Genomic DNA, 27,663 nt, shown 5'->3' with positions numbered 1-27,663 from the left:
GTTTGAGTTGTGCACTTTATAAATTCCGATTTCATTCACGCGTTCATTATGCCACACAAAGCCACTACTGGCAAACAAAACAACGCCTGTGCCTGCACTGTGCCCAGTAACATCTCTTTGGAACTGAGAAAACAAAAGAGATAGTCAGTGTAGTGAGCAAGGGAAGGCCTTGAGTACCGCGAAGGAGCCATGTATGTACTGAAGGATGGTAGATGCCTAGGGAATGTATTATAGTCTTTCACCACACGGGATACACATCAAATTTATTGGAAAAAGGGTAAAAGTGAGAACATACAAGTTTATAACTTGCAGTGCCATACAGGCCTAGAAACAAAATGCCTACAAATACACGTCGAGAAAAATACCTTTTTGTTATGCAGCAAACATTCAGGCATTGATCACAGCAATGTAAAATTCTAGGCCAATCAGGTACAACATTTTAATTGTACCATTAAAGATGTTTGGTCAATCGGTCTTCCTGAACTGCAATCTCAAGGGCTTGAATTAAGCCGCATAGCTTGCTGCTACCTTTCTTACAAAGCTCCTTGGGGACAGTGAAAGGCAAACTGAGAAGACAGTTCGTTTCTCCAATTAGTTAATGAGGTCTACCTTTAAATTTACAAAAGGTGTGGAAAACAAACCTTGAGAGGAATGTATGCAAACCAGCTACAGCACGAAAATGCACCTAAACACAAATATGTGGACAAGGAAATTAATATATTCCTAGTAGCACATAGGATTCATTTATTAAATTCAGTTTTCAGATTTATGAAATCTGAACAATTGAGGATTTGTTTAAAGGAAAAATGGCAGTCGCTGTGTGAGCATTTACCATAGCACACAGCAGCACTTTGGACAGGGGTATATATCCGTTGTAGGTATTGCAGCTTGCCCTGGCTCACAAGCATGGATATTTACACACAAGTGTGTGTGGTATGAGATCCTGGCATTCAACTCAATGGCAGGGCAGAATGTAAAGGTATCCAACTAAATAAAGCAGCAAAACCACTCAGACTCATACATCAGCCTAGGTCCTTGAAACCAACCTGCAGGGGCGGCTTTAGGCTCATGGTGGCCCTGGGCAGTGAGCGTAGGTGGGGGGCCCCAGAAGTGGGGGTCCGAGCGGGCGAAGTGCGGAGGCCAGTGAAGAGAGGGGGGGGTGATAAGGGTGTTTGGAAGTGGAACAGAGCCAGAGGCCGCCAAATCCCTGCCAGGGGCCACCACACAAATATGTATCCATCCTCGGATATATATTGGCGTGGTGGCCCCTGGGAGTTGGTGGCCCTGTGCAGGTGCACAGCTTGCACATGCATAAGGCCGCCCCTGCAACCTGGTTTTCCTTGGCTGGCCAGGACAGACTGGGCATACGGAGAGGCGTGGCAGTCTAACACAGAGTTTCACAAAGGAGGAGGCTGCACTGTATGTGACTAGGAGGAGAGTTGGAGTCATCTAGAAGCGAACAAATGCAACAATTCACATGAAGAAACTAGAGCTAGGAACCAGGCCTGAACTAAGAGTTGGCTGGTAAGAGTAGTGATTTAGTTAACTGAGGGCTAGCTGAATAGTTAGAGTATTTTCCAGTAAGAGTTCATGCTGTTTCATCATACCTGAACTAAGGAGTCATCAGTATAGAGTTAATATAGAGGTTTTGTCAGTTTGTGAATTATGGGAGGGTCGTAGTTTTGGTAATCACTCAAATGATTCATCCCAATGTCCATTTATGGTGAATGCGCATTACGATCAATAAAATGAGGCTAACACCATTTGCTTTTGAAAAAAAGGAAACCTACAGAACAGAGAAAAAAAGCAAAGCATGTCATGTTCTTGAACATAATTTGCTTTTAAATTTGCGGAAATTTAAAACATATGCTGAACCGCTGAACCACTGAACCGATAAAAGACCAGAAATATTTATGTGCAAAATAATATCATATTGTAGCCATAAAGCACCATAAAAGTAGAGAGCGAACGCATAATGTTTTTTCAAAGGCAGATTGATGCAAATGCAAAAACAACAGGTGATGGACAGAATGCAGAACAAGGTCATACATTCACCCCAGTACAGAGATCTGGGCCTAAACTGGGGGTGGCAGAGTGGGCTAAAGAACGGTGATGGATCAAACCCAGATCTTTTGACTGGGTGTGAGTGTTTGATTGGTTCAGATGCTCCGTCCATCACCACCCCCTTTTGTACCGCTTTTGGTCGCCATAAGTGTGGCAGGGTATGCTCAGACGTGAGTCCCTTGCTCACTTTGCCACTGGATTCAAGCAAGACGGGCTGAAGACGGCTGGAATGCCAGAAACCGGTCCTCGGAAGCTTGTTTCCGGTCCAGGGAAGGCATGGCTTGGCAGTTCGGGCTGGACTGTTCCCATGAGGCACAGGGTCAGACTGATTTGCATATAGCCATGTCTGAACTGGGGGTGGCAGAGTGGACTAAAGAACGGTGATGGATCAAACCCAGATCTTTTGACTGGGTGTGAGTGTTTGATTGGTTCAGATGCTCCGTCCATCACCACCCCCTTTTGTACCGCAGATTGATGCAAAGCCACACTACTGCTAAGGAACTTGTGGTATATAATAGTTACCATTTACTTACAAACCTAATTTTCGTAATGGTAGAAGCATGAACTATAACATTAACTGTATTGCCACAGGTCTGTAGAAGCCTAACTTTCAGAATGGAAAATTACAATTCTATGTTAGAACCAGAAGCTTTAGATTATGAATTTCTTCTTCATTTTATTAGGTCAGCAGGCAATGATTATAAAACAAACACTCTGGAACTACAACTTCCATGAGTCTCAAACAAGATATAGTCCACCATTAGCCATGCATCTTCTCCATGAGAAACATCCCACAAGGAAAAACACTTCCTCTTTCTTCACATCTCAGAAGCCAATGATAAATGATGTTCCCATGCCTTATGTGTGAACTGTGTTTCTTCCAGGGAGCTGTATTTTATAGGAAAGTTAACGGTCAACTTCTCCCTGTCCCGCTGAGGCTGCAAACTTATCTCTGTGTAGGGAAGGGAAACAAGCACTGACAAAGCCAATAGGTCTCGCCCATAGGCGGGCTTCTGCCTTTGGCGACTGGGTGGGAGTGGGGGCAGGGAGAGAGAAACAGACAATGGGGAAAAAAAACAGGGACGGGAGGGCAGAGGGCAGAGGGAGGAGAAACAGTGGGTGGAAGTAAACAGCAGGCGCTGCCTAAGTTAAATCTGAGAAAGATTAACTATAAACTGTGAATGCTGAATGTTTTAAAAACTGTATGCTGCTCGCACTCTCTGTGGATCAAGTCTATAATTGCATAGTGATGTAATTATAAATGTAATGCCCTTCAGGGGCTGTGGTTAAATTGTTAGTCATGCTATCAGTTATGAGGAGTGCACAGACCAGTCATTCATAGCCATTCCCTCTTGCAATGCTTTATTTAAATAATGAGAGTGACAGCCACTAGTGGTCAAAGTTAGCATTCTTTATTGCCACTATTAAGTGCTCTCAGTTATGCTTATATGTAACTATTGCATTTACTCCTATGATGAAATGCTTGTTGAGATAAAGAGGTTAACAGCCACTCGCTTTGTTGCCAGTATTAAGGGCTCATACTCCAAGTTATGTTCAATCCTTGCACTTAGGGACACGATAATGTTTTAACATGTGGTACTGGACCGCCCACTTGGGAGGGGTAAGATTTATTATGCAATGTCATCAAGATGTATTTCCATCAGCTTGTGTAGTTGTTAACTGCTGCATAGTAGAGGGCGCTCAAGATTTGACACACTTCCGGTCTCGGGGGCATTTCCGGGTGGTGAGCAGGCTAGTCGCTCATGCTGCACACCCTACTTAAAACTATGCCAGAGCGGACGCACAACGGGCGCGCCGCTGGTGCGCCAAAGGCAAGCCCATCTGGGCCCGTACGCGCCTAGACCGGGCCCAGGGCCATGACACTTACACAAAATAAGGTACATTCTGAGAGGCTAACTTACACCAGCAATTAATTACTCACACTTAGGTCCAAATCCCGCTGCCCTACGATGAATATGCAGATAGAAACTAAGCAGTGCATGAATTGTTAGCTGCCTTTCAAAGTCACAAAAACCAATGGGCTAAAACAACATTGCACCCACCTTATCAGGAAGACTACTAAAGTTATTAAGGACGGACTAATTAATGCATGGTCATTAGTAAAACATAATATAGAAATGACCGAACTAATGGAAACTCCAAATCTCGACTTAGTTTTTATTACAGAAACATGGGCAGGTTTTTGCCTCTGATGTAGATATAGCACTAGCCATACCAGAAGGCTACTCGATCATCCGGGCCGATAGGAAAGGGAAACGAGGGGGGGGTCTGGCTATCATCTTTAGAGATGTACTGAGGGCTAGGGGCTTGGACCAGGGTGGCAGCCCAGAATGCGAAACCTTATCTTTTCAGATCACTATCACAAACAACTATACGTTAAGAGGTCTCCTGATCTATAGAACGCCAAGGGCAAAAACCCCTCTGCTACCACTACTGAGCCTGTTCTTAAAATCAAGTGTAAAGGGCTCAGATTTCACCATCTTGGGCGATTTCAATGTACACTTAGAAAAGAGTTCAGACAAAAATACAATAACATTGACCGATGCAATGTCGAACATGTCTATGGAGCAGATTGTTAAGCGCGATACCCATGTGGCTGGGCACACTCTCAATGGGATCTTTACCTCAAATACAAACATCGAGATCGTGGAAATACTGCCTGTTCCTTGATCAGACTATAAAGTAATAATATTCATCTTAAAGGTAGAGCAGGTCACAGCAGCCACTGCTTCCCAGCATAGGTGCGTCACCTATCAGGACTGGTCCAAGACTGATACTCCTAAATTGCAGGAGCAGCTTTCTATGACCATTCCAGAACTTGAGTTAGACAGCATCCTAGCGACCGATCAGTTTTTAGTTGGGTGAACTCAGCAATCGAATTAGCAGTCCACCTGAAAAATATTACATCCAGGAGGAAAAATCCCTCACAACCATGGTTCTGCGATAAACTGAAGGCGCAAAAACAAAATTGTAGAAGAGCGTAAAGGAAATGGGGGGCCAATTATGAACAACGGACGAAAGACGAATCCAGAACTTTCCTGGAAACTAACAAAAAACTAATCCTAGAAGAAAAAAGTAACTATTTTATACGAAAAATAAATGAGGCCAAGAATTCCAGCAAGGAACTATTTACTACTGTTAGAAAACTAACAAATCGGGGGGCGTGGCCGAGCGCGATCAGAAATGGCCGCGTAGGATGTGAGCTCGTCGCCCGTAAGCCCCAACGACTATCCTGACACCTTATTCGTCAGTCCCATAGGCATCCTCTTGCACCGGAAAGGTCACGGAACCCGGCCTGCCTGCTTTGGTGTTTGTGGCCCTTTGGATTGGGGAGTTACAGCTGTCGGCAAGCGCGGGTCTAGACGGGGCCTTGAATCCGGGGCCCACAATGATAGTGCGAGCCCGGCTGGGACAACTTCCGGCCCGCCTTGGCAACACAGTTGCGGGCGCTGCGGCCGTCTGCCCGCTGTCGCCTGGATCGGGGCTGTGTGTTGTGCCGGGAGAAGAAAAGACGGTGAGGGAGAGCCGAGGCGGCGGTGACGGTGGCAACGTGGCGGCGGCTGCCATTACGGCCGTGATCTCCTCCACACTGATCGCGAGCCTGGGAGAGACAGGCAAGTGCCTTTTTGGGACCCCCAAATTCCCCCCCCCCCCTCCCCCCTCCCTGGCTTCGGTGCAGACCCGAGGGATAACAAAAGGCTTTGGCCCGCATTTACGCCCAGGCCTGAGGCAGACGAAATGTTGACATGTGACTTGCCGTGAGAGGGTGAGGCTTGCCTTGATTGATTTGATTTGAGATTTATAAAGCGCACGAATGCCCATGGGCGTCTTGGCGCTATGTGACATAGAAAATCAGCTAGCTTCTGTTTGAGGTTAAAAACTTGCAGAGAACAACCAAGTTTTTATCTCCTTTCTAAAAGAGAGCAAAGAGGGGCTGTTTTTGATTGACAAGTTCCAAATCCTGGCTGCATGCAGTCTGAACCTTTTCCCACCCCATCGAACCTGATTGAATCTAAGTACCTGAATCATTTTCTGATGGCTGGATCTCAAGGATCTGGAGGGCTCATACCATTTCAAATGATTTTTCAGGAACTGACAGCCCGTTCCATGGAGTGCCTTGTATATCAGACAGAGGGATTTGAATTTAACTCTTTTGCCAAATGGCAGCCAGTGAAGACCAATTAATCTGTGCGCTACTGGTTCAAACTTTGGGATATCTAGCACCAGCCTGGCTGCTGCATTTTGTAGACGTTGTAATGTTGCCAGTTGCTTGCCTGAATCCCTGCATAAATCGCGTTTTCTAAAGTCCAACCTAGACAGCGCCAGTGCAGTAACCACTGTCTTACGTGAATCGAGTGGAATTAAAGGTAGGAGTTTTCTAATTGTTTTGAGAATGTACCAGATGGAGGAGGCTAACTTGTTTGTTTGTGCCTCATATGTGAGCTTGTCGTCCAGGAGGACTCCCAAGTTTCTGACTTTGTTGAATGGGGGAGAGACGTTGGCCCAGGCTATCCGGCCACCATTCTTGAGACCATGCTTGCATGTCTGTCCCCATCAGCATGACTTCACTTTTGTCTCCATTTAATTTCAAGCAGTTGCCCTGCATCCATTGAGAGATGTGTTGCATGCATTTCTTAAATTTCTCTGCCGTCTCTTTAATGTTATTCGTGATAGACACCACGATTTGTGTGTCGTCGGCGTAGGAAACTGGGGTAAAGCCGTAGTCCCTTATTATTGCCGCCAGGGGTGCCACATATAGGTTAAATAAAGTGGGGCTTAGTGACGACCCTGTGGAACACCGCATGGCGAGCTGAAAGGTTTGTATTTTGCCTCTCCCTGTTTCACCGTGAAAGTCCTATTTGACAGGTAGGAGGCTATTAGAGTTTGAGCCGACTCATGCACTCCTGCATCTCTGAGGGGGCAGAGTAGGATATTGTGGTTTACCGTGTCAAAGGCCACGGAGAGATCTTCTAAAATCAAGGCGGCCTTTCCCCCTGCATCCAGAATCTACCCAAGTTCCTCTGTGGCCATCATCAGGGCTGTTTCAGTTCCATGCCCTTCTCGAAAACCAAATTGTGAATGGTTTAGCGTATTGTTCTCATTGAGAAATTGGGACAACTGCCTGTTCAGTAGTTTCTCCAGACCTTTAGCCGCAAAAGGTATTCTTGCTATGGGTCTGTAGTTGCCCGGTTCTTGTGAATCTAGGGTGGATTTCTTTAGTAGTGGGAGTACTGATGCTGTTTTCCAAGTCTCCGGGTAGTTGTTAGTATTAATTATTTCTTTGAAAGGCAATGCTAATTGCTCACTCAATAGTTTGGGGAAAAGGTGCATTATCTTGGGTGGGCATGGATCGGAGGTGCCTCCAGACTTTGTTTGCCTAACAACCTGAAGAATCTGGTCGGTGGAAGGAGGGTAAAATTGGAAATTCTCACGGTGATGTCTTTCGGGGGACTTTGGGGAGAGCAGAGCGGTGGACCTTGTAAGAGTGGCGATATTTGCCTGGTTTATTTGACTGGTGGGGCCCCCCCCCTCCTCCTCTGCCCCTGTGACTGATTTTCCACGCTGCTAGGGGCGGGCGCCTTGGCCTTGGGCGTGCCTATACTTGCCTAGCTGGGAGCTGTGGTATGTAACAACCTGGGGGCGGTGAGCCCCGAAACGGCCAGATTTTCTGCGAAGAGGGACGGAGTCCACTGGCACCGCACCCGAAAAGGCCCTCGCTGGATGGTGGAATGATAAGGAGTGCTGGAGAAGTGATGTCTCACACCAGGATGGCACATTGAGGGCAGACTTGCTGACACTGGGCCTCTGAAATTCTCCGGGTTTCGTGACCGGATGGCTGGCCCTGGGCTTGGCGCGCTGCGCGCGTGGAGGCTATGGTGCCAACCTTGGCTGCTTGCCCTCAGCTGAGTCCTGAATTGGAAGTTGAAATGGATTGCGGAAGAGGTCCTGGTGCCAAGAGCTCAAAGACGGTCAAAGCTAATAAACTAGATTGTTATACGATTACTAAGGAGACGCAGCGGGAAGATTATCTGAGGAGACGGCGAAGGGGAACTCGAGTGAGGAGGATGTCATGGAAGCTATCACAGGGGTAAAAACCTAGTTGGAACTCAAAATGGATTCCATGGCCATAGACATTAATCTGATTAGGGCCGATATGGGGAAACTTAATGAGAAAGTGAAGCAAGTTGAACTAACAGCTACCAGCCTGGTGGAGGATGTCTCGCAATTACAAAAAGCGGTCCGAGAGTTGCAGACCTTCCGTAACACAGTGGACCATAAACTGGATGATTATGAAGGCCGCCTCCGCCGTAACAACCTCCGCATCTTGGGTGTGCCGGAAAGATCAGAGGGGCAGGCCCCTGACCTATTTGTAGAAGACCTCATCCTCAAGCACCTAAAACCGAAGGGCCTCAGCAAGTTTTTCGTGATAGAACAGGCTCACAGGGTCCCGGTCGGCCGTCCCAGACGGGGAGCTCCCCCGGGTCCTATGCTGGCCCGAGTCCTCAACTATCGAGGCAAGAGAAGTGATCCTCCAGAACTCGAGAGCCCACGCCCCACTCAGGTATGAGAATGCTACTATCTCCCTTTTCCCAGACTTCACTCAAAGAGTGCAAAAGCAGAGGATATCCTTTCTGTCGGTGAAGCTGGACTTAAGGGAAAGGGGCATAAAATACTCAAGCGTCGTTCTTTGATCAACCGAAGGCGATGATGGAGTGGCTCGAATATCAGGGAGCTCGGGCCCCAGCAGACAGAGGAGATAATGATAAAGCGGACAGTCAGCCACCCTGAAGCTGAAGCCTATTGAACACTTGACCTGCCCATAATGGGGACTTTGGGAGGTGGGGGGACGGAGATGATGAGACACTGATCCTAAGGCGATAGAGATGCAATGGGTTTGATAGTTTGCTAATTCCACATTTATAAGAACCAACTGTTGCATGGGTTGGGGACGCAGGCAGGAGCTCATGACCTGTTTTATTCCGTCTTTAAATTTTTGGGGGCGACAGGCACTCTGCATTTTTCAGTGGGCAGTTTAGAGCCCAGTGGGCAGGGCAGCGGGGTGGGGGAGTTTTGGGAGGGATGTTTGGTTCACCTGTTAGGTTGTTTGTTGGTTGCATCAGCACAGTACCTTTGTCCGATAGACGAAATGCAGAGATTTGTCAACTGTACCATGTAGATGATTGGTGCTAGGGAAGTAAAGGTATTGAGTTGGAACGTTAACGGGCTGGGGGACAAAATTAAACGGAGTGTGGTTCCTCAGTATCTTAAAAGAGAGGCGCCAGACGTGGTCCTGCTTCAAGAAACGTATCTAGTTGGAAACTCATGCAAAGCACTGCACAGAATGGGGTACAAATTGGTCGCACACTCAGGGTTCACGTCGGGTTCCAGGGGTGTGGGTATTTTGATTTGCAATGCGTTCCCATTGGCAGTGACTTCCTCATGTGGGGATGGAAGTGGCAGACACATTGGAGTTAAGGGCATGTGGGAGGGTCAACACATGACCTTCCTATCTATTTATGTTCCTCCGGGGCTACAGGGCATGACATTTGCAGATTTGGGGATGGTCCTACTTACTCTCCCTGAGGGACTTTTAATTTTGGGAGGCGACTTTAACACCGTCGTCTCTGGTATAGTGGACAGACATCCCCCATAGGAAACTGGGCGGGCGGTGGCTACCGGACTTCATGGACCCAATGGGCCTGGTTGACGGTTGGAGATTACTCCACCTGGATCAAAAGCAATACACATTCCACTCGGGGGAACACGGTAGTCTTTCGCGACTGGACTACTGTCTAGTCCCCGCCGCACAAGCATCTCAGACCATTCTCCGCTGTGGGTCCACTTGGTCGTAACACGGGGTACAGCGGGAAGGGTGGCCCCAATCAATCCATGGTATCTGCGCAATCCCAAAATTCGCAAAGACGTCATATCAACGCTAGATGAATACTTCACTAATAATATGGGGTCGGTAGACTCGTCCCGGTCCCTATGGGAGGCTTTTAAAACTGTCATCAGGGGCCAGGCTCTGTCTTTGATAGCGGGCTCTAAAAGGGAGAAGTAGAGGGAGGTGGTGATGATGGAGACTGAAATTAGTAGACTGGAGGGAGCATTGGAAGCGGGAGAGACGCGGGCTAAACTTCATCTGTTGAGCCTGAAGCAGCATGACTATAAGGCATTGGTCACTGATAGGGCTAAGGCTCTAGGTAGGGAGCAGCAGGGCAGGCTCTATGACCTGGGGGATAAGGCAGGGAAGCTTATTGCATGGCTGGACAAGAGAGATTGGGCTTGCCGTCTCGTCCCAGAACTCCTAACGGAGGAGGGGGTATCGCTTACCGAACTGCAGGACATAGTAGATAAATTTGCGGACCACTTTCAGGCAGTTTACACCTCGGTCTCCCCTCACTCGGAAGCGGACTCCCAGCTACTACTCCGTGACATACAGCTCCTGTGTCTTTCCCCTGCGGATCAAGAGTTTATGGATAGTGCGCTAGCAGCGGACGAGATTGCCCAGGCCATCAGTTCACTGAATTCTGTTAAGGCACTAGGCCTCAACGGGCTCCCTATCGAACTCTATAAACTTAAACCTGACAAACTGGCACCTTATTTGAAAGAAATGTTTGTGGACTCCAGGGACGAAGGAGTTCTGCCTAGGGATCAGAGAGTGGCTACGATAGTAGTGATTCATAAAGAGGGCAAGATTAAAACAAACTGTGCCTCGTACAGGCCTATCTCTCTTTTAAATGCCGAACCGAAAATCCTGGCCAAGCTCCTGGCAAGTAGACTGGTAAAAGTCATCAGTGGGCTGGTCCACCCCGACCAATTAGGATTCATGCCCCATAGGAACACGGCCCTAAACCTGCGTAGATTGCACGGGGTGATAGCCAGAGTTCACACTATGCGGGAGCCAGCTATAATCGCGTCGCTCGACGCAACAATGGCCTTTGACACGATTGAATGGCCCTATCTGTGGGTGGTCTTGGCCAAATTTGGGTTCGGTCCCGAATTCAGCACATGTGTACGTCTGCTATACACGGAACCGCTCGCCTAAATAGTGGTAAACAACAACAGAGCTTCAGCACCATTCTTGCTGGGTCGGGGCACCCATCAGGGCTGCTCGTTGTCCCCCCTTCTTTTCTCATTGGCCTTGGAGCCTCTTGCCGCCTGGATACTTTGGGAACCTTTGATTAGGGGCATGCGGTGGTCCCCCGAATGGGAGGACCGCATATCTTTATATGCAGATGATATTCTGCTTTACTTGACCTTCCCCCGTAAGTCCCTTATTGTGATCTTCGATGTCCTGGCCTCCTTTGGGAGAAATTCAGGACTCTCAATCAACTGGGAGAAATCCTTGTTGTTCGAATTGAGGGGAAATCACCCTGTCCCTCCGCGAAACTGTCCTATACAGACCAGCACAGAAGGGTTCAAGTACTTGGGAGTCTTTGTCTCTTTGGATCCCTTGGTTAGATATGCCCAAAATCTCCTTCCCCCTCTGCAGAGGCTTGAGTGATCTTGTCAATTGGAGGAAGCTTCCTCTTTCATTGTTGGGTAGGGCAGCCCTCTTTAAAATGATGGCTCTGCCTCATTTTTTCTACGCTTTGCAAAATACTTTGGATGTGGTGCCACCTGGTTATTTCCGCGAGATCGAAGGCCTGCAGCGGAATCTACTATGGGAGGGCATGCCCCGCATCGCTCTGAATAAACTAACGCGTTCTTGGTATGATGGAGGCATTGCCCTCCCAGATATTAAAAGATACTATTGGGCCTCTCAGCTGGCCGCGATTAACCACGGCACATATGGCCTTGTTGATGATCCTGGGTATGCCATGGATAAATGGCTTCTTCCCGGGGGTAGGTATAACAGAGCCTTGTATTCTCGACCGAAGAAACTGCCATTAACGGGGCAGACTAAACACACAGTTCAGATCTGGCATGATGCCACGGGTTCACTGGGTTGGAAAGACACTGACCATGGCCACCCCGCTGTGGGACTCCGAGAGGCTGGGTAAGCTCTGGAGAACAAAAGGATTTGATAAGTGGGACCTCATAGGAATCTCCACGGTCAAGGATATCTGGGGGAAGGAGAGAATTAAATAGTTCGAGGAAATGCAGGTCGTGTATGAACCAACTAATGGCGAATACTTCCGCTCTGTACAGGTACATCACTCGCTTCTATCGGCACTGCCCGGGGATACGGAAACCCCAGAGGCCTCCCCTCTTGAGGATAGGATACTGGATGGCCACCTTCCTGAAAAAACGATCTCCTTGATATAGAAAAAACTAATCAACCACAGAGTTGATCCACTTGAGGCGCTAAGGGACAAATGGCTACAGGATGGGATAGAGCTAGATGACGAGGACTGGCAGACAGCAGTGTCATCCCAAAGGGAGGTTGCCATCCCAGCTCGCCTGAGATTTCTTCAGCTTAAAATTCTACATAGGGTCTACCTCAAGAGGCCTTGACTGGTACGCATGGGACTGTCAGATATGGGGTTATGCAAACGGCAATGTGGTCTCACAGGTACCTTTATGCATATCATCTGGGAGTGTGTACACATCACCACATATTGGCGCAAGATACACAACTCTCTACATAAGGTACTGGGAGTCTCCCTGACACCGGAGGCGAGAAGATGCCTCCTGAACATCTGGGAGCCTACCGACTTAAATACCTCACAGACGCAATGGTCTACTCTGGGCTTCTTGTTAGCTAAAAGAAATATAGCCCAGCTATGGGGAGTGGAGCAACCTCCCACATTGGAAATATGGGAAAACATTTTGGATTGTGTATGTTTAGGGAGAAAACTACGTATCTTGCGAGGGGACGCCCTCGAAAGTGGTCATTGGTTTGGCGGCCCTGGAATCGTTACAGAGGTGAAATGTGTACGCCACCCAGAAATGCTGTTCTTGATGACCTCCCCCTCCCAATGAAGTTCCCTTACATTTGTAGGTATTGTTTATCCTGTGACCCCCTTGATGTATAATCTGCAGCTCTACAGGAACCTCTGTAATGTGATTTTTGCTGAGGTTTTCTTTAATAAAAAGAATTTAAAAAAACAAAAAACGAACAAAACTCAATACTTATAAACAGATAGACTATATCCCTGAACTATGCAACACCTTAGGTCGGTTCTTTGTAGATAAAGTCAATTCTGTTTATGGGTATTTTAAAACGACCAACAATTCTGTTACCCCACAGTCACTCATAGAACCCAAACAGGACCTGCCCACTGGAATCTCTAATCCCGGGTTCCACTTTTGCCCCCTATCTTTGGAACAGATTAAACAGGTGGTAATGACAACTAGGTCTGGGGGTTTAACGGACCCATGTCCACCTAAGGTGATGCACCTGTTTTCAGATCTACTCAGAGACCAACTATCCCTGGTTTTCACAAAGATAATTAAATCTAGCTGTTTCCCAGATGCCTGGAAAATGGCCTCAGTTTCTAAAGAAGCCAAATTTGGATCCGCATGTTCCCGGGAACTATAGACCAATCTCGAGAATCCCTTTTCTAGCAAAAGTACTAGAGAAATTATTGAACAAACAATTGTCAACATTTCTAACCTCTGTAAATGCCCTAGACCACTCACAGTACGGGTTCCGAGAGGAACATGGAACGGAAACAGCTCTTCTCATGGCAGTGGAGGAACTCAGGAGTGTACTGGATGCTTTAGAGAAGGCCGCCTTGATTCTATTAGATCTCTCGGCAGTCTTCGACACAGTTAACCATGATACACTCCTGTCCAGATTAGCCGAAGTAGGAGTTCATGAGACGGCACACAAGTTGCTATCCTCATATCTAACCGAAATAACTTTTACAGTTAAATTAGGAGAGACTACATCCAAACCCTTTAACACGCCGTGTGGCGTACCGCAGGGGTCTTCCTTTAGCCCCACCCTTTTCAATATTTATGTTGCCCCATTAGCAGCTATAATAAGGGACTGTGGCTTCCTACCAGTCTCCTATGCAGACGACACCCAATTAATGGTTTCGGTCTCAAACAACTTAGAAGAGACAGCAGGCAGATTTAGCAACTGCATGAGAAAGATTAATCACTAGATGCAGCGTAACTGCCTAAAATTAAACGGTGATAAAACCGAAATCATGTTGCTTGAGACAGACATAAATGTCTGGTCCCCAAAATGGTGGTCAGATAGCCTAGGCGAATGCCCATTCCCAGTGTACAAAGTTAGAAACCTGGAAGTGGTACTGGATAACAAACTAGTTTTTAACACCCAGACAAACAAACTGTCTTCCACGGTGTGGTATATTCTCAAAATGATAAAAAAACTATTGCGGTTTATTCCTCAAGATTCTTGTAAAACATTAGTAACAGCACTGGCCTTATCTAGGTTGGATTACGGGAATGCCTTGTATGCTGGGATACTAATTCAATATCTAACTAAACTACAGTGCCTACAGAATGCTGCAGCAAGGCTGGTGCTGGACATTCCCAGATTTGAGCCAGTCGCCCACCGACCAGGAGCCCTCCATTGGCTACCTATTGAAAAGAGGATAAAGTTTAAGTCAGTTTGCCTGGCCTATAAAGCCCTCCACGGGGTAGGATCCCACTTTTAAAAAACACATTTGAAACAGTATGAGCCTTCCAGAAGCCTGAGATCGACCCAGGTTAAGGTGATTCAGGTTCCTAAATTCAAGCAAGTTAGGTAGGGGGAGGGAGAAGCTTCCTTCTACAGGCAGCTAAGAACTGGAACCTTCTCCTTATTACAATCAAAAACAGCCCATCGCTACTCACATTCAGGAAAGAGGTCAAAACCTGGCTGTTTACTTCTTAGTTGGAACACCATTCTCCGGCAGATCTAGACTTTTAAATTGATTCAGCACCAAGACGCCCAAGATCATACATGTGCTTTATAAATTAGTAAATCAAATCAAATCAAATAGTATTGAGAAGTGTGTGTGTAATAAATGTACTTTTTCCTTTTACAAAAGAAGCCCAGACTGAACGATCCTTTATTGAATGTTATTACTGCGTATCTGTGAATAGTAATTACTAGGCCACACAACCTCCCTTTAGTATGCCTTGGACTACTCTGCTTTGTTACAATATGAGAGTCAAGTACTACAATGGGGCGTTTGGTTTGCATTGCAGGACAAATGTAGATCCACTACTTGTGCAAGCCACACAACTAATGACTCATTTTCTAACAGGAACCCAAAGAGTTTTGTGTTCAGAATGAACAGCGAGCACATCACCTTTTGAGAGTGAGGGTCGGTGACTTTTTCCCCTAAAAGGCATGTACTGGACAGGGATTAATGTCAAGAACAATGCAGACTTTTGTGCCCCTAATTAAGCTTCTAGATGTAACCGAGGAAACTGAAGAAGTAAGGCAGACTAAAGGCTACTTGGAGGGATAAGGGCAAGGAGCAACTGGTGGATGCCAGAATGTTCATAATTTGGAGAGGCACTGATTTCAGAAGGTGCTTGGGTAGCAGGATTAAGGCATCAGGTAGCACCGATGCTCGGAAGGAAGGTATGGGAGTATGGATTGAAAGCATGGAACAAGGAAAGTCTAGGATGCGCAGAGTCTGCGAATAGGACCACAGACTCTGAGGGGATGGACTCGCTCACAAAGAACATTGAAAAGCATATACTTCTCTTATTCAGTACTACACCCCAAGTATGCTCCACACTAATCATTACCCTTGATGCCTATAAATGATACTTAGATCCAGTGAGTGGTAGGAGCACAAGGCCCTCCTGTCCCCGAGAAAAAATCCAAACTTTAGCAAATCTTGTAACATATTATGGTCATTTTTTCAAAAAGGAGAAGCAGTAATATTGTTACTGTTTATATTTACATTCTACATTCTTTTTTAGGTCTCGCCCTGGAATTCGCATCCGAAGGATGAGTCCAGGGTTGGAGACTTATAGTTATCTGACTCGGGGGAATGAGGACAAGAAACTGTTACGAGCTTTTGAAGGCAGATTTGGTTGCGCGAACGCGCACGTTCCGTCCTGCGCCGCGCCGTGCACTTCCCTCCCATACTCCCAGCAAGTCAGCCTAACGCGCATGCATGCACATACACGCGCACACGCACACGCACTTACACTTACACAGACACACAGGCACCCAGACAGGCAACCCCCTCCCCCCCCACAGTCACACACACACACGCATACACACAGACTCCAAGACACATACACACACACACGCACGCTCACACACATACACAGCCCGCCGCCGCACGCGCGCGCGCACATACACACACACACACACACACACGCACGCCCCCCGCCCTCGCAGCCCAGCAACAAGGCGAAGCCCCACTCACCGGCTTCCTTGGTGCCGCGGCTCTCACCGGCAGCAGGACTCTTCCTCCCTTCTTCGGCACTGGGGCGCAGGGTAGCCTCCTGCCTGCTCCGGTGCTCCAAACAATCGCGGCTCTTCCGTGGGAGGCGGTGTAGGCTCCCGCCCTCCTACTTCCTGTTTCCGGTTGTCCCGCCCGGCCTGCCTGACTTCCTGGTCGCAGGCCGGCAGCGGACTGCAGCACGCGCTTAAGTTATGTCAACAATCACAGATCCTGCTGTCATGCTTGGCCCCGAGATTAGTATCAGCCTCATATTTAAGGGCGTGTGGAGAAAATGTTGTGAATTATTAATAGAGGTTAAGAAATTTACATATCGGTGCCCGCAGGTTGGTAGTTTAACCGATTGAAGCTTCTCCGGAGGCGCCCCAAAATGTGAGAGTTGGAAGAATCAATTGTTCGTATGCATGGACAGCCGAGACTCAGTTTGAGGATGTTTCTAGATGACTGTGGATTGTATCTTATTAATGCGCTACGATATGCTTGTTTTAGAAGTCCACATGTTCTGCTTTTGAAGTACCTACTTTTTGCTGTCATGTTTGAGCTTGAGTTCTCATCCTGCTACAGAAACGAGAGCTTAGACACTTAAGCAGTGTAAACAGAATGTGGCTATGTTGTATATTATGTATAAACAAATGCAGTTGTAATAACCCCTTGGAGGGAATCTCCAAGCTCTGACAACTGTGAGTGATGTTGCTACCCCAAGTTATGTCATTACTTTTATGTAAAATGCTGAGGCACCCCAGAAGGGGTCCCAGTGAAGAGCTAGATTGTCAAAGCTCTAAAAAAAGGACAAGACCTCCCAAATTCTTCTCAGCAAAAAGACTGAGGGTTGGCCCAGGCACAGTGAAAGAGCACCCCCGTTCCCACCCTCAGATTAAATCTAAATGTAAGGTTTTTGTGGGAATAGGACATGGTGTGAGAGGCCGAATATCTGGTACTAGCCCAGTCTTGTTGCTGGTTGTCCTCAGCTGGTTAGAGCTCCCCACACTGAGACCCCCCTCACAGATTTGTGGATGGAGTCACAGAGAGCCTGGGCGGTATCCATCCTGGCAGCAGGTGTGTTCAGGATCTCACACAGATCTCGTGTTATTGCGCTCTCTGATACACTGAACATAATTTCACAAAAGTTCTTTAGAAAAGTTTAAGCTATTGCATTATAAATTACAATGACTTTTATTTAAGTATTAGTTATTTAAAAAAATTAAACGCCATTGTTATTTGTAATATCAATACATCTAAGTCATGTAAATACAAAACATATTGCATTACAAATGCTATAGGTATCACATTTGCAAAAGTTATAACTATTGGCATTGTAAATGACAAAGCTATTAATTTAGGTATTAAAAAAAAAAAAAAAAAAAAAAAAAAACTTTCCCATCTACAATACCAATAGCTCAAACTTTCCTAATGCGAGACCTATTGCATTGCAAATGCTTGTTTAAGAAATAGCCGATCCTGGAAGCGTTGATTTTAGTTCAAACAAATTGTTAATAGTGCATTTAAATGTTGTAATAGTCAAAACGAATTCTTCCAAATCAGCTTAAGTGTTGTGTTTATTGTGGTCGTGAATCTTGTGAACAATAAGATTTCAGCAATGATCAAAGAGTGGATGTATCTGAAAGTGACAATAATTCAACTAGTGGAAATGTTGCACCCACATAAAATTCCACCCAATACGAGAGCTAGAAGATATGTATGAATGCTTTTCGAACTGGAAAACCACGGTGATTATGGAATGGTATTTACGGCTGTAAAAGAGATGAATTAGCAAACCCATGCTGAATGGAATTTCAGAGTATGACGTCATGTAAAAAGTGCAAAGCTGAATGGTGTTGCATAACCAACGCAGCAAGGAGTTAAAGCTACACATTGTAATCATAGGTACAATATACTTACAAATTAACAGCATATATTTGTGATCTAGAGCACTTTTATGTGGTGCATAAAGTGTACAGTGGAACATCCACAGCGGTTTTGTAACACAATTAACTTAACCTCAAAAATGTTGTTATAATGAATTAAGGTGGCTCCTACCTTTTGATTGCCACAAGCTCGCCAGACTCATTGCTCTTCCCCAAAACCACGCTTCCATAGGTGCCATCTCCAAGCTGTTTCAAAGTGGTATAGCGGTTCATATTGTAGAAACACGGCACAGTTTAACACGCAATTAGTTCTGAAGTGTCGTTTGCTGAGAACACGAGCAACTATAGTCTGCTCTTTAGGAAAGAGTACTGCTTTCCAGAAGGTGCTGCTTGGCGAATCTGCAGCATCTCGTTGTCGAGGAAATTATCCAGTCTGTTTGTGCTGAAACATTACTTTTTTTAACCAATCAGGACATTGGACATGACGGTAAGAACAGTATTTCCATTCTTCTATCCACCCTTAAAAACACGGAAAAACAGTGTAAGATAACATCACAACATGACTGGAAAATGCAAAGTACATCAAGAAATGCCATTAAAATTCAGAACAAAGGAGACACTCAGAATAATGTATTGCAACTGCTTGAACGTGCAATGACCCTATTTGCTCCCATGCATCAATAACATTCTATGTAAAAAAAAATGGCTGGCTACCAAAATGCATAGACTATTAAACATTTGAAATACATTTGCAGAAACTTTACTTGATGCTTATCTTCCACCTAAATACCTTCTATATAACACTGTGCGTGAAAGGAAAGTTTAAAAAAATCCCAGATAACTGATCAAAAACTGTATCAGCGTTTAAAACCCTGCTATCGATAATAACTGAAATGAATCTGGTTGGCAAAGCAGCCAAACTACGTGAGAGTATTATGCTGTGCATTCCTTTGAGTATTTATGTTTTGTTTTTTTGTGTGTGGATTTTTTACAGTTTTACATCCTAAGAAAATCCAAAAGCATCCGGTAAAACCAAATGTCCGCAGAAACCAGCCCGTAACCTTGAACTATATGCATTAATGGGCCCAGTAATTATGGATCCAGTGTGTTATTCCCTAGTGTGACCAATTACTCGCAATGCCTAGTACGTGAGTTGGAGAGAACACTTGCAACTCGTAACTCTTAAGGGCACATGCATCAAGCTAATTATCGGTCGCAAGCGGGCCGATTTGCAGAATCAGCCTCTTTGCGACTGGTAATTAGCCTTTTGGGATGCATCAGGCCAAAAGCTATTCGCAAAATGGGTAATCTCTAAATTTCCGATTACCTATTTTGCACTGATTACCTATGTTGCAAATGCAGTTAGGGAATCGCAATTTGCGATTCCCTAGATGTAATGTAAGAGCATTCTCAGAATACGACTTTACATTAAGGAATCGCAAATTAACATCAACTTGAAGTTGATGGTAATTTGCAATTCCTTAGAAAAATAAAAAAATTGCATTTTTCTTAAGTGCCATGTGGCACACGCACGTCCTTAGGGTGCCACATGTGCACACATGCCAATTTGGGGGGTGCATCAGGGTGGCCTTTTGGCCCCCTGGCAACCTTGAAATTGCATTTGCAATTTGCAATTATCTATTTGGTAATCATAAATTGCAAATGGTTTCCCATTCATTCCTATGGGCCTATAGCCTCATAGGAATGAATGGGAAAGCATTCCCTATTAGCGAATCGCAATTTGCGATTCGCTATTAGGGAATTTGTAGGAATCGCTATTTTTTTAGCAAAACCTACATGCATAGGCAATTGCGATTCCTTAATAGCGCTTCGTTAATAATCTCTATTAAGGAATCGCAATTACTTAGCTTCATGCATGTGGCAGTTAAAGTCTGATATCTCATCCATCAGTTATATCCACATCCGAATTAGGGACTAAACACTTTTCACTAATTTAAAAAAAAAACATATCAAATGTCGTTATACTATAAAAACGAACCCGTGTACAGCTTCGTACAAGTCTAAAATATTGTGGTACTATTTAGGAAGCAATCAGGTGTAAAATTGCTTGTGAATTGACACGTGATTATTTATAATTCTGCAGTGAACGAGTCATTGGCTCTAGCTTACAGTTTTGAAAGATTGACACATTTGCGTGACTCGCCACTTTACAGAACTATGCTTGCATATGTATAAGAAATCAATGTATAGGCATATACCCTTTCTTCCAAAAATCTTAGGAGGACAGTACAAAGGGCTAGAGTTAATGAAAATGTACATTTGCCCACTTGTTTCTTAATGCAGATTTTTTTCCAAGTCGAGGAATACCTTTCCCTGCGTCCCCCTGAAAATACGTAGATGTTTTGGGGAATTTTACCCCGTAAATGCCTTTATTTGGGATTTTATTTTATGGTTGTATTTCGGGAGGGAAAGGGATTGTTAGTACCAATTAAAGTCTGACTTTGTAGGCGTTCTCAAAGTTTCAAATGATCACCCCTCCGACCTCCTCTGCCCTTGGAACACCCATTGCTCCACACATTGTCCAATTCTATGCCAGCTAAAAATAGAGGCTCCAGTCAGAATTTCCACACAATAGAATTCTAGCTATATAAACCATCATATCCACAGATTCTAAGGGCCACATGCATCAAGCAAAAAAATGGTTGCAAACGGGGAGATTCGGAGAAACTGAGAGTGAGGAAAGATGGAGGTCGCGTTGTTGACCGAGTGAGCTGGATACGGACTCTCTCCTGGAGCCCCCCCCCCGCCTTTTTTTTTTTGCTACGGTAACTGGACTATGATTAAGATAATGATATCTACATGAAATGCTGTGGCAATATAGCCTTTCATGCCCGCTGAAAACTGCACTTACCGGGTATTACGGTCCGCTGCATCTCGCTTTGCTGTGCTCGCTGTGTCAGCACGGTTCGAGCTTTCTGTTTTGGTGGCATACGGTGCTTCCACCGCGTTCACTAGTGGTTACAATGGCTCCCAAGACTGTAACCAAAGGCGCTAAGACCCAGGGGGCTGCTGCAGCCACTGTCTCCTAAGCCTCCACCCCCGTGGAGAGTCCGATTAAATCTGCCCTCGTCCGAGGCGGAGATGTATGAATGCGCCGAGGAGCTAACAGTAACTCTCCCGGTTGTTCGCGGAAGGGGGTTAGCACTGCTTGGGGGCTCCAAACGGTCCCGGGGATATTCAGAAAATAAATGGGTAAAGGTAAGAGCCCAGTGGAGGCTGAAACGTCCGCAACGTCTACGTACTCTGGTGAGAAGGCAATGACAATCCCAGGCAACATTGTTGCTACATATGTATCAATACAGATACCAATAACGTTGCCTTTGAATAGAGATGGGGCGATTTAGGGCAGTCTGGAAGATGTAAGTGGAGATATGCGGAGTGACGAGATTGTGGCTGCGGGGATAGACGATATGCAAGTTGCCTCTTCACAAAGTGAGGCGCCAGCAGCTGGATACATAATTATCAGTAATACAAAAGAGCCGGTAAAAGAATGGGAGATGCCTGTGCATGTTTTAACAGAAACGTCTCCCGCTCAACCCCAGAGGGACAACCAGGTCCTGGAGAATAGAAATCAAAACGCTGATGGCAGACACCAGGGGAGGGGGGGACAAGACTTAGGTTCAGCAGAACACTGATCAGCTAGACAAAGAAGCTGTTAAGGATGTAGATTCAAGGGACTCAGGTGGGAAGTTTTACTCCATGCCAGATCCCTCTAACTCTTCAGAGAATGAAAGCCTAGTGGGGGGACTGGGCAGACGATAAGAGTGATACAAGCAGCTACCAGCTGGATGAAGAGGAATTGAGTTTGGAGGTCTCTGCAGTAAAAGGGACCGTACGCAATCTAAGAGAAACTCATAATCCCCTGATGAAAGAGACACTTGGCACAGCTGGATCATTAATGTGGGATTACTCGTTTTCTCCTCAACTTGTTAAAAATGCAGGGCAGGGCAATAACCCTGGAGAAATTGCTAGGGTAGATAGGGCATCAGAAGGCGAAGTCACCCTATCCACTATCTATCAAAGCATATTGGCCCATTGGAAAGAGACTAAGGCAGAGGGACTATGGATTCAGGGTGCCGTTCGAAAATTGCAAAACACTGTGCGCAGAGTTGGAAAGACCTGTTCAGAGATATCAACAAGAATTGGGGAAGCCGAGGAGAGAATATCAACAATGGAAGATGAAATAGTGCAGCAAAAGGCTACAATAGCGTCTCTGCAGGCTGTAAAAGAGGATACCACCTGGAAGCTCACTGAACGAGAAAACCGTTCCAGAAGGAACAATTTCCGTATTTTAGGAATACCTGAAGGACTGGAAAGCAAAGACATTAGGCAGTTTGTTATTGAACTATTCTCAGAAGCCTTTCCAGAACTTAAACAATGGAAATGGGAAGTTGAGCTTCAGAGAGCGCATAGGTTCCCATTTAATCAATGAGCTAGAATAGGCGGGTCAAACAAAAAACCAAGGGCTATATTGATCTGTCTTAGCAATTTTCTGTTGCTGGAATCAATATATGACTTAGCACGGCCTGATAGGAAGAGAGGTGGTAAAGGATGTGAATTTTTCTTTCACCCAGATTTCTGTCAGGCCACGGTCCAAAAGAGGTGGCATCTTCGCCAAATGATTCCATTATTTCAGGCAAAAGGAGCACAGGCCTTTCTGCTCAATCCGGCCAAATTAAAAATTATACAGAGGGAAAAAACAAAAATGTTTGTTTCCGAAATTGTAGCAAAGGAATTCTTGAATACAATTTGAAGTGGATTGAGAGATAATAGGATAAATGTGTAATTAGCCAATAAGGGGGTGCCCCTTCTTATGAATGACTGATGTTTCTATTTCTTTTTGGTTTTCCTTTGTAGGTGTGGGGAGGGGGGCTGGGGAGTGTTCTTAATCCACTTCCCATCACAGAGGACTTAGGGCCAGATGTAGGTAAATACCATTTACCGATTCTAAAATACCGAATTTTACCGATTCGGTATTTTGGAATGGATAAATGGTATGTAGGTATTCATTCGGTAATTTTTACCGAATCGGTAAATACAGATTCGGTATTCTCCATTCATTCCTATTGCCCTGGAGGCCCATAGGAATGAATGGGGAATACCGAATCGGTAAATACCGAATTGTAAGAGGGGGAAGACCTGCAAAGGTGGCAGGGTGTCACATTGACACCCTGTTTTACCCCTGAATAGTGCATGGGTGCACATGTGGCACACATACATGCCCTAAGGGCATGTATGTCTGCCACATGGCACTGTTAAAAAAGCACAAAATTGCTTTTTTAACGGTTTTCGTTATTTACCACCAACTTGAATGAATCCTTACAAGTGAAAAGCACTCACTTGAGTGCTTCCTACATTAAGGATACAGTAATTTACTGATCGGTATTTAAGAATTCGGTAATTTACCGATTCCTTAAATTACTGATTCAGTAAATTACCGAATTCTTAAATTAGGCCCCTACATCTCAAATGCCTAATACCGGTCGGTAACGGCCGAAATTTGGTAATTTCATCCGTTGCCGACCGGTATTAGGCTTCCTACATCTGGCCCTTAGTACTTATGCTTCATTTGGGAGTGGGAGGGGAGGGAGGTGGGGTAGCTTTGGGTGGGCAAGGGGTGGTGTGGTTGGGGGGAGGCATGGTTGGTATTTGATACCTATATTGCACTATGGTTATGGTACTTATTCCTATTTGAGAGACAATTATATTTTTTGTTCTTATGAGGCTTAGTCTAGGGCTTGGACTGGGCAGACAAGATCTGACAATTCTTTTGCTATAACAATGACCGGTAGATCATCCATTTTTACGTGGAATATATGTGGTTTAAATGATAAAAGGAAAAGGAGGGGTGATGGCCCAAATCCTGCAAGTCATGCGCAATGATGTGCTCTGCTTTACAAGAAACTATATTTCTTGGAATAACCGAAAGTGGCTGAGCAACTTGGGTATGGAAATACTTGCATATACCAGACAGAGCACAACTACTAGAGGGGTCGCGATTTTGATTTAACATGACCTGGGTGTTTGTAAACAGGTAAAAGAGGATGTCTTGGGGCGTTGGGCCATCACTGAAATTCTTGTTAATAGCGCTCCACTGACTATATGTTCTATTTACGGTTCTAATGTTGATGACCCGGAAGTGATGCATTACTTGAGTGTCGAATTGGTGCTTTGGCCATCCCCTTTAATACTTTGAGGGGATTTTAACTTTCATCTGGAGAGTAGTTTTGATATTACAAGTGACAATCCATATAGGGGTAAGAAAAACTAAAGTTTTGAAAGCTATTCAAGACCTGGTCAAAGAACTTGGCCTGGCTCATGAACGGTACACTCACAAGAATGATGATTCTGTAGCCACTTTTTACTCAGCTCTACTTAGAAAACATGTCCGCTTGGATTATTTCTTTATCTCTGCTGAAAGAGTATTGAGTGCTTAGGAATCACACCCAGGATCATTTCAGACCACAACCCGGTTATTTTAGAAATAGATATCAGTCCTAGGGCCCAGCGGAAGGCATGGACTTTTGAATGTAAACTTTTACTTGATCTCGAATATTGTGCGTATATGGAGGATTGGATCAAGGAATTTTTCAAAAATTATCGGGATACAGCTTCAGACCCTTTGGTTTGGGATGCATTTAAGGGCAGAGTTCGGGGCGAAACACTCAGGGCCAGATGTAGGTAATTCCGATTTACCGACTCTTAAATACCGACTCATACCGATTCGGTATTTAAAAGTCCGTAAATTGGAAGGAGGCAGATGTAGGTAAAAAATTACCGAATCTGTAAGAGTCGGTATTTACCGATTCTGTAAATACCGATTCTGTATTTCCCATTGATTCCTATCGGCCTTGAAGCCCATAGGAATCAATGGGAAATACAGATTCGGTATTTATAGAATCGGTAAATACCGAATCCTGCAAGGGTGCAGGGGTGTCACTTTGACACCCTCTAGCACCCCAATTCCGGACTTGTGTGCCATGTGGCACACAGACATGCCCTAAGGGCATGCTTGTGTGTCACATTGCACAGGTGTGCATGCACAGATGTGCATGCACACCTGAATTCGGTATTTTACCACCCAATAGGATTGGGTGGTAAAATACCGATTTTTAAGGGCCTGTGTCACTCTTAGGAGTGCCACCTACATGTGGTTTTTCCGAATCGGTAAATATACCGATTCTGTAAATTTACCGATTCGGTAACTTTACAGAATCGGTAAAATATAGGCCCCCTACATCTGTAAACCCTAATACCGGTCGGTAACGGCCGAATTCGGCCGTTACCGACCGGTATTAGGGCTCCTACATCTGGCCCTCAGTTATTCTATAGCCAAACAGCGTGAAAATCTGGTAGAAATTAAGGGTTGGTTTTGATCAGCTAAGGCTATTAGACAGAGTTTATGGGGGAAATAATTAGACAACATAATACTGAACTAACTTTAAAAGCCATTGCAATCTCAAAAATGAAAATTCACCAACATTTTGCTTCAAAAGTAGCTGCGACACAGGCTTGCTACAGGACCCAAATATATGAAGCTGGGGAAAATTCTGGCAGGGTTTTAGGGAAGAGACTTCAGCAGAGGGAAATAACCAATCGAATTTATAGGATGCAGGACCATCTTGACCAGATTCAGGACTCCCCAGGTGTAGTCTTGAAAGTTTTTGTAAGTATTATTATAACTTATATATAGAGGAAAAAACAATAAGTGCAAATGAAAGAATCCAGCCTCAAAATTGTAACAAATAAAGTTACACAAGATCAAAATGAGAAACTAGCTGCATGTGTAACCTGGGAGGAGGTGGAGGGAGCAATCTTGTCTTTAGCAATAGGAAAAGCTGTAGGCCCGGATGGTATCCCTCTCAAATTTTATAAGACATTTTGGCAAATGCTTCGACCGGAATTTATGACATTGTTTCTGTCCGCTCAACGCGGATCGGCGCCAGATTCCTGGCGAAAAACTATTATTATTGTTTTTCAAAAATAGGGTAAACCCGAGTTGTATCCACCTTCATATAGGCCCATCTCACTGAATAATTTAGACAGTAAGATATTTTCTAAAATTATGGCTTACCGCTTAGGAATGGTCATTACTCCTTTAGTTTCTAATTTTAAACATGGGGTTATCCCCGGTAGGGACACCGCTAATCTTAATTGGGGGTGATCCTGTTGGACGCCAAGAAGGCGTTCAACAGGGTCTCCCGGCAATACATGTGGGATGTCTTGCAACAGAAAGGGTTCTGTTCTCAGTTCATTCATGCAGTTAAGACCTTATATATAGGCCCGGAAGCAACTATGCGCATCTCTGGACAGGAGTCAGGATCATTTTGTATTAGCAGAGGTACAAGGCAAGGATGCCCATGCTCCCCTCTATTATTTGCCTTATATATTGATTTATTTTTGAATAAATTAAACCTGAATATAGATATCAAACCAGTAAGCTTTAATAACATTGAGTATAGAGCATTGGCGTATGCCGAAGATATTGTCGTACTTAACAGTGATATTTCTACAGCAATTCCTACAATTAAGTTATTGACCGTGCAGTTTGGTAGCTTTTCCGACTACAAATTAAATGTAGATAAAACTCAAATGCTTCACTCAGGTACAGATCTTCCTTTAAACATGCCTATGGTCTCCGAAGTAACATAACTGGGAATAAAAATTACACCGGAAGTGGATAAAATTCCCGATCTGAACATTGCCCCGGTGATGGAGAAGGTGAATGCAACATTGGAAAGATTAGATTATCTTCATCTTTCTCTTCAAGGGAGATGTAGTGTGTTAAAAATGTCAGTCCTTCCAAATTTCTTTATATGTTTAGAACAATTCCCCTAGAGTTTTCTTCTACATGTTTTATTGATCTAGAGAGGATTTGTTAAAGGTTTCTTTGGGGGTACTGAAGACTGAGAAGTGCATATAAAAAGATGGTTCTACATAGACATCGTGGGGCTGGGGTATCCCACATTTCATGATGTATTATTGGGCCACTATGATGCAATGCATGGGTCCCCTTATAGTCGGGCCAAAGCTGAGATTCCCCTTTTACATAGACCATCTATCTATGAATTTGGGTTGGGAGAGGAGATCAATAGTTGTTTAGTTAGGGTAATAGAGCCCAGTTATTTTAAAACGACAAAGTTTAAGATACTTAAGGCAGCTTATGTAGTTTGGGCTTATTATAGGGGTGCTCCCTATAATCTTCCGGGATCAAGTAACATTTAGATGGGGTTTAAAGGAACTTTCGTGCTTAGGGCATCTGTTCGATAAAGGCCAACTTTTGTCATTTTCAGGTTTACAGGAGAAATTTGGTCTAGGCAGAGAAGATTTTTTCAAATACCTTCAAATCCGTAGTTTTG

The 27,663-nt window shown here is 44.9% G+C and overlaps 1 protein-coding gene across 5 annotated transcripts in view; it reads right to left on the bottom strand.

The window, feature by feature from the left end:
- Nucleotides 1-27,663, bottom strand: part of MAK (male germ cell associated kinase) — a 698,372-nt gene that overhangs the window by 615,812 nt on the left and 54,897 nt on the right. For all 5 annotated transcript variants that reach the window (XM_086964986.1, XM_086964988.1, XM_086964989.1 and 2 more), the window contains exon 2: nt 18,456-18,802. In XM_086964986.1, the coding sequence (XP_086821112.1) occupies nt 18,456-18,556 (101 nt within the window). In that variant the 5' untranslated portion in view covers nt 18,557-18,802. The remainder of the gene's footprint in view (nt 1-18,455; nt 18,803-27,663) is intronic.

Source organism: Lissotriton vulgaris, chromosome 4_1, assembly GCF_964263255.1.
Source record: "Lissotriton vulgaris chromosome 4_1, aLisVul1.2, whole genome shotgun sequence".
Classification (NCBI taxonomy): Eukaryota; Metazoa; Chordata; class Amphibia; order Caudata; family Salamandridae; genus Lissotriton; species Lissotriton vulgaris.
The sequence above is the reverse complement of the archived record's forward strand: the minus strand, read 5'-3'. Positions and strand labels throughout refer to the sequence as shown.